At 40.7% G+C, this 8,038-nt stretch overlaps 2 protein-coding genes across 4 annotated transcripts in view; one reads left to right on the top strand and one right to left on the bottom strand.

The window, feature by feature from the left end:
- Positions 1 to 810, bottom strand: part of LOC145462802 (peroxisomal acyl-coenzyme A oxidase 3-like) — a 12,960-nt gene extending 12,150 nt beyond the window's left edge. For all 3 annotated transcript variants that reach the window (XM_081446416.1, XM_081446417.1, XM_081446418.1), the window contains exon 1: positions 32 to 810. In XM_081446416.1, coding sequence (XP_081302542.1) covers positions 32 to 433 — 402 coding nt within the window. In that variant the 5' untranslated portion in view covers positions 434 to 810. The remainder of the gene's footprint in view (positions 1 to 31) is intronic.
- Positions 811 to 886: 76 nt separating this feature from the next.
- Positions 887 to 7,654, top strand: LOC145463173 (peroxisomal multifunctional enzyme type 2-like). The gene is made up of 5 exons (XM_081446894.1): positions 887 to 2,234; positions 3,524 to 3,589; positions 4,038 to 4,404; positions 4,993 to 5,267; positions 5,731 to 7,654. The coding sequence occupies exons 1-5, from the start codon at positions 1,110 to 1,112 to the stop codon at positions 6,124 to 6,126; spliced, it is 2,229 nt and encodes a 742-aa protein (XP_081303020.1). The 5' UTR covers positions 887 to 1,109; the 3' UTR covers positions 6,127 to 7,654.
- Positions 7,655 to 8,038: the final 384 nt, after the last annotated feature.

Here is an 8,038-nt window from a genome sequence, read left to right on the forward strand (position 1 = left end):
TATAAGTCAAATAAATTAGTACAGCACTCACCGATCTGTTCAAGAGATATTTTGTAGATATACTCCAATCCAAGGTTCCTAATAAGTCATTGAATACCTGAACCAAGAGAGGCCTAGCCATAACTTCATTATCAGTCAAAAAATTGTACTCCAAAACTCTTTTGCACCGTTTCATTGTGAGTCGCCTTCGTTCATCGAATGTCAATTTGCTATCGTTTGCGCGATTAAACAGTGGGTCTTTTTCCATGGTTTTCCAGACATTGTGTTTAAATCTTACAACATCTTCTCCGCCATCTATAAACACTTTCATTTGAAACCAGTCGAAGGAAGCACGTTTTCGGTAGCTGTCCAGTGGCCCTGCAGGAAAGTGTTTTTCCATCTCTTCGATGAGGTGTTCGCGGTGTGACCTGCTTTCCGAGGAGAATTCTGACATCCTGGCAGCTCTTTGTTGCTACCCAACGACTGGAGCAAATTCCCTTTACTGACTTAACTAGATTATCGTGCTTTACTAAAAGTCATTTGGTTTGGTAGTAGAACAGAACGAGGTCATACTTGTGCCACAAAGTGGTTACACAAGAGATTTCTATAACGGCCAATCAAGGGGAATGACATAAGCGAAAAAATACTTAGTGGGGATGGGATACAGCGGAGTAAGTGCGTCATGCAGTGAATCATTAGTTTTAGCTAGCTAAATTATATTCTTTTAACTAAAATAAGCTTTATGGTCAAAATTTTGTTCTTTTTTCTTTTATCGAACGCCACTAGGTCTTAGAAAAGTGTAGAAAGGTTTATATTTTTTTAGACCCCTACCTCCGCACCCTAAATTATAATCTGTGGCTCATGTGATGCCAAAAGTAAACGCTAGGGTTGGGAGGAAAGGTAATAACTTCACACACGATAAAAAAGACGTTTTTTTCTGGGAAGCTTAATAACGACCGTCTTACTAGAAAGCAAAATCGTCTTTTTTTCATGAAAGTTCTTAATCTTTCAAAAATAAAATCAAACTTGTTGAAAACCCACTTTTTTTTCTGTGTCTTTGTACTTCCCTGAAAAATTTGCACTCTTTCTCCCCTCAGTGTCAATCAAGGTCACGCGACATTTTCTCAAAGATGGCGGATGAGTTGAGGTTTGATGGCCGTGTAGTTCTTGTCACAGGGGCAGGAGGAGGGCTAGGGAAGGAATATGCGCTCGCTTTTGCCTCTAGAGGTGCTTATGTTGTAGTGAACGATCTCGGAGGAGATGCTAAAGGAGGAGGTAAAAACAGCGCGGCGGCCGACAAGGTGGTGGAAGAAATTCGTTCTCGCGGAGGCAAAGCCGTCGCTGATTACAACTCTGTCGAGGATGGCGACAAAGTTGTCCAAACAGCACTGGATGCATTCGGTCGGATTGACGTTCTTATAAACAACGCTGGCATTCTGAGGGACCGATCGTTCGGGCGAACAAGCGATGTCGATTGGGATCTCGTCCATCGGGTGCATCTTAGAGGGGCGTTCAAAGTGACCAGGGCCGCCTGGCCTCATATGCGCAAACAGAAGTACGGCAAAATCATCATGACTTCCTCGACCTCTGGTGTCTTGGGGAATTTCGGTCAAGCGAACTACAGTGCAGCTAAAATGGGCCTTATTGGTCTCAGCAACACTTTGTCCATTGAAGGCACAAAGTACAATGTGCTTAGCAATGCCATTGTCCCTACTGCCGCGTCAAGGTTAACTAAGGGACTAATGCCGCCAGATGTGTTTGACGCCTTAAAGCCGGAATATATTGCACCTTTTGTTGTGTACCTTTGTCATGAAAGCTGTTCGGAGACTGGCGGCGTATTTGAGATGGCTGGTGGGTGGGGTGCGCAGTTAAGGTGGCATGAAAGCACAGGTGAAATGCTGAGAAAGGGTGGTGTCACTGTGACGCCTGAAATGGTGCGAGACAACTGGGAAAAAATCACAGACTGGTCAGGGCCTGTGAAGGAGAAGAAAAGGGAGGAGAACATGACAGATATTATAGCCAAAATTGAAGAAGCTAATGAGACTGTGCCAGATAGTCAAAGCTCGAGCATGGAAGGAAAAGCCAAACAGCACAAAGTTGCAGAATCAAGTTTTACATATGAGGCCAAGGATGTGATCCTATATGCACTTGGAGTAGGGGTAACGGTGCAAGAGGACTCATCTCATCTCAAGTTTCTTTATGAAGGAGCTGACGACTTCAGCACATTGCCAACATTTGGAGTTATTCCAGCTCAGGTATACTGCAGCAAAATTCCATGCATTTCTTTGACCTATGGCTCGTTAGAAATTAATTATATGTTATAATTAATATGTTGATTGTTACATTTGATATTTCCTGCCAACGGCATATTGTTTTGGTTAAATATAATTTACAATTATCAGCTTTGATTGGTGAAATCAAACAGAACCCCTCCCCCCGGGAGGGGGGAATTAGAATGAATAATGGAGGGGTTGGTTCAAATGGTGTTTAACTCCAGTTTCTGTCACTTTCACTTTAAGTGACTAAGAGTATTGTTGTTACCCTCCCCTCCCACCCTGGAGGGGATGTTGGTTCCCCACAGATTGTCAGATTGTCTCAGCATTGTTCTACTTCCCATGTATACTCCTGGGTGGAGAGATTTGAGAATGATGTGTCTTGCCCCAAACCTCAACACAATGATACTGGCCAGGAGTCATAGCCAAGCCATTCAAGCTGGAGTCTAAACCACTGGCCATTGGGCCACACTGTCTCCACAGAGCCTATTCTAACTTTGTAGCAAAGATGTCTAGATTTATAACTGAAAAACTTCATGGAGTAAGTTCATTTCAGCTTACAGACTTAAAAGTTGAGGTTTGGCTTATTGTTATTGCAATCAAACCCCACTATCTCAAACTATAAAGGGAAACAAAAAATACAGTTGAACCCCTTTAAAGCAGCCACCTATAAAGTAGCCACCCCCTGTTAAGCAGCCATTTATCAAAGTCCAGAAATAATAATTTATTGTCAGTAAAATACTGCAAATAAAACCCCTATTAACTACCCACCTCATTTAGCGGCCACAGCCACCATTTGGTCATCCTAATGAGGGTTTTCCTATTGTCTTTACCCCTATTAAACAGCCAACCAAACTTTAATACCCATAGGTAAGCTTTGTTTGGGAAAAGGCAAAGATAGAGAAGAGTCCGAAATAGACAGCGACAACTGATAAAATCATTCAAATACATGTTTATCATGATTGCCTTGACTCTATTCCATCTTCACTAAGAAATTAACCTGATGGTGAAATATGTTCAAAGTACATCAACCTCTATTAAGCGGCCACCTCCTATTTCCTCAAGGATGGCCACGTAAAAGGGGTTTGACTGTAGTTCAAGGTGTTGGGGGCTAGCTGATAGTAAGTGGATGAATCAGTATATCCAAGAGAAAATGATTTGGGGAGGTCAAGTTCAAGTTCAAGGTAGGGGGGTGCTACTGTTCAGTAGTAATTAATCACTTAATCTCTTAATATGCTTTTACTCTGTTATGTTTCCCTTTGCCTTTCTAGGTTAGCTTAAGTTCTGTTGTCACGACAGCAGTAGAACAAGCTGGACTGCCGTTCAATCCTGCAAAGGTAGGTAGTTGTAAGACCTTATTAAATAAACACCGATCTAGAGTATCATTTATTTTTGCTGACATCAATCTGGATTTGTTATCAAAATTTTGGTTTCTCTTTGAACATTGGAGGCAGCCATTTTTCAACTAATAAATGCCCATTTCCAAGTAAGTTAAATAGAAGGAACTGTTTGAAACTAGATTCTGATTTTCTAGTAATCTGTGTTGCATAACTCCGACCAAGCCAGATAAGCAAAAGGAATGATACCAAGATTTTGGTGAAATGTCACCTTTAATCTTACTTGCTTTCTTATTTCTGTCTGTTATCTGTCAAATATTATTTCTCAAAATCAAACTGGTGTTGTTGGGGTTTCTTTTATAGAACTTTACATACTGATTGAACTCCTCAAAATCACTCTAAAATTCCATGACAGTGCTCCCTTAATTTGTTGCAATCCTTTTTCAAGCTTCTTCATGGTGAACAGTATCTGGAGCTCTACAAACCTCTGCCACCATCAGGCACCTTGACAACCAAAGGAGAAGTTGGAGACATCCTTGACAAAGGGAAAGGAGCACTTGTGCTTGTAAATGTCACCAGTTACGATGACAGTGGGGAAGCAGTGTGCTTCAATCAGTTCTCCATCTACATTGGTGGTGCTGGAGGGTTTGGAGGAAAAAAACGATCAGAGCATGCCAAACCACTTGTTGCTGTACCGACCCGTGCACCTGATGCTAGTGTCCAGGAGAAGACTAGCTGCTGCCAGGCTGCCATTTATCGACTGAGTGGCGATAAAAATCCAATTCACATTGATCCAGATTTTGCCAAGATGGGAGGTACAGTAAAGCTTTCATGCTACTCAGTCATTTATAGAAGAAAGAAGTTGTTATGACCTTCTGTCAGGTTTTGCTGAAAAGGTATGGAGGTTAACTCCATGTACCTGTGAAGGGTGTACCAATGACCTTTGCCCACAAGTCCAAGGGATTCTTGAAGTGAATGAGATAAATGAGATGAATCAAACATTTAAGAAATAGTTCGTTTTTTAGTTGCTTAGAAATCATGATCAGATGTGATTTGAGTTTTTGGCCCGTGATTCTTTACTAAATCTGGGAAAATTGGAAGTTGAGTTCTTATGAAGATAATTTACACCATCAGTATCTCATTTATATGATCAAAGGCTCTGCTTCACTGGCTTCTCTTTGAGTACTAGCATTGTTATTTTAGAAATCTGTTGTTAGTAACCGAGGGAGACCCTTAGAGGGTTCAACAAAAAGTGTTTCATAATAATTACCTCAGCATGTAGTACATGTACTTGCAGAGGGCACAGTTCTATCAAAGAGTTATGTTGTTGTAGTTTTTTGCGTGCACTGCAGGCCTACAATACTGGTTACGTTTTCATTTCGTATTACAATTTTACTCTTCAGGCTTCTCAAATCCTATCCTTCATGGTCTGTGCACATTTGGTTATGCTGCACGTCATGTATTGAAGCAGTATGCAAACAATGATGTGAGTAAATTCAAGGCCATCAAAGCAAGGTTTTCCAAACCCGTTTATCCTGGTCAGACAATCCAGACTGACATGTGGCAAGAGGGCAACAGGATTTCTCTTCAGTGCAAAGCTGTTGAATCTGGTCAGGTGGTGCTGTCAGGTGGTTATGTTGACTTGAAGGATATTGATATTGGCAAGGAGACAATACCAGTGAGTAGTGAAATAATATTATTGTAAGTAGAGGCGATATTGATATAGCGGTGTGGCAGGTGTTTAAAGGAGATGGAGAGAGGGACGTTGAATTCAAGGACAAGCAGGAGCCAGTCTCTCACTTTTTGTTCAAATCCCCTTTCTCTCCCCTTTGAACAAGGCTAATATTTTATCTGATACCACTGACTCACTGTTCAAGGGAGGCTACCTTAGGAAGACAGATCTCAGCAGCAGCAAATGAGACAATAGCTTCAAATTAGCAGCGAGTGAAATGTTGAGGTCTTCCTTACAAGATATTCCAAACCAACAGTTAAAGAATAAATAAAGATGTTTTCTTCTAAGATTCTTTTTTAAATGGCATGCAAATATACAGTCTGTATGCCAAGACTCGTGTCTTGGATATTATCTCGGAGACTTTTGGTTAGAGTTTTGTACAGCATTTAATCTTGGTTTCATTTATTAGTCCCCACAGGATGTTAACACATTGTTGTCAAGCCCCGGCAAGTCAGGTTTAAAGAGCGAAGTCCTGTTCAATGAAATCAACAAACGGGTCTCTGATCACCCTGACCTTGTCAAGAAGGTCAATGGCATCTTTGAATGGAATGTGACGAAAGGGGGCAAGACTGCTGGCCAGTGGACAGTGGATCTGAAAAGAGGCGCTGGTTCTGTGACAGTAGGTCCATGTAAGCAAGGCAAGCCAGACTGCAGTATAATTGTGGACGACAATGACTTGGCCTCCATAGCTGCAGGAAAGTCGAACCCTCAGCAGTTATTCATGAAGGGAAAGCTGAAAGTAAAAGGGAACATCATGCTTACCACAAAGTTAGCGCAGTTGTTCAAGGATCGTGCTAAGATGTAAAGAGCGTTGAGTGACTGATGTGAACGCATTTTTGTGAGTGCGAAAAAATGATCATGTAGTCTTTTATAGTCGTATAATTAATGTAGTCCTCTCTACATGTTCAAGATTTACTAACTAAATGTTGTATTTTTCATTCTTTTATAATGGATATCACAACTTCCGAATCCAATTACAAAGGTTGTCTTGTATTGGGTGCCGTGAAGTCAGTTGTATCCATTGATTAACCTGAAAGGGAGAGGTTTCAAATACACTCTGGTAAATAATATTGATTCTGTGTTTTAATACAGAATCAAATAGTGATTAAAATCGCTACCTTGTAAGGTTAGCATGAGGTATATTTTCAGAAAAAGAAAGACTAGTCGACCTTGAAATTTTAAAATTGTACTCTTTATTTGAATGGAGGAAGTACAATCAAACCTCACCTTACGTACACTTCTTAATCACCGACATTTCTTTTGTTCTTAGAAAAAGCTGTTCTGACGGTGACCTCTCATACGGACAGTCAGTTTTACCTTTTTGGTGTCTCAGTCCGTATAACTGTCAGTCAAACTGTCTGTTTGACTGACAAAATGCCGTGCAATTTGGTAGTTTTATAAACCAACTGGAGCACGAAGCAAAAACGTGCAACCCGTTCCAAACGCGGGAAAAAGCCAATTCTACGTGATTGGTTTAAAAAATAGCATCTTTGTTCTGATTGGTTACAGTCAGGCCGTCATGTGACATGTGATCCTTATAACCAAACGCGTTCCTAGGCTCTCTCTTCCCTGCCTCCCTTGGTCGGCAGAGGAGAGAGACTCTGGGAACGACGTTGCCTTATAACCTGTAGAATTCTTAGACGGTTTTCAATTGAGTGTCGTAAAACCAAGCACAAACCAGTTACCTACCACTTAGACTACTCAGCCAATCTCTCACCTTAGTAAGACCAAAACCAAAGTAATTGCCTGGTTACTTTCGACACTTATTGAAAACCTCTCTAACGCAGAAGCAACAAATTTAGACATATTGCTTTTAGCAGTCGAACCACAACTTTCTATAAAGTCAAGTTTTTACAACAAATTAAATATATCAACTGGAATTTCAGCTAAATACATATTGATACACTACAGTTAAAGTAAGGGATAAATTTTGTAGTTGTCGATCAATTATTGGTTTGTTCAATAAACTAAATTATTGTGCAAAAGAGTTTTCTTCATTGGAGTATCAAGTCCTCCCTTTACTTGCTAAGAGAATTAGATAACTGGCACACATGCTATGTAAGATGTCAAAGTATAGCAGTCCGGGAATTTCCAAACGCGCGGTTCTCCTAACGGACCAGGGGTCGCGTGAAGTGTGCGCAAAAACCGTCTTTTACCTAACTTGAGACGGGCTCCGGTTGGACAATACAACTGACAAATGTAGAAACTCGTTGATTGCTTGTGCTAGATTCTCCGAACAACGTTATAATTAGCGTCGAGAATGGCCTTTGAACGCAAGAGTACCGAGGCATACGAAAGTTTTTTCGTTTTTTCTGCCCGCTTCGATTTGCAACTTGACCTACTTTACCGTTTCAAGTTCGCTTCTGGAGGCGGCGAGCTAGAATAATGATGAACACCAAACCTTTTCTCAACGAGTTTCACACCAAATGGGTACTGTTTTTGTAGCCTTTTCAACACTTCTGTACTATGTAACCTTGACTGGGGTTTTCTGCGATAATTACGTAATCTGATATCACGGAGCACTCATGCTCCCTATGTCTCACTTAACTTATTCTAACTCATTCCTAACTGAGTACAGTGATCCCAAGCTTTCGAATCTCTAATGTTAAGTACAGTATAAGATTTGGAAAGATGCAGAACTTTCAAAAACTACTAAACAAATGGTTTATTTTCATCTTTTTTAGTACCGGAAATATAAATTTCCTTGCGATCGAAAA

Source organism: Orbicella franksi, chromosome 12, assembly GCF_964199315.1.
Source record: "Orbicella franksi chromosome 12, jaOrbFran1.1, whole genome shotgun sequence".
In the NCBI taxonomy this organism is placed as follows: domain Eukaryota; kingdom Metazoa; phylum Cnidaria; class Anthozoa; order Scleractinia; family Merulinidae; genus Orbicella; species Orbicella franksi.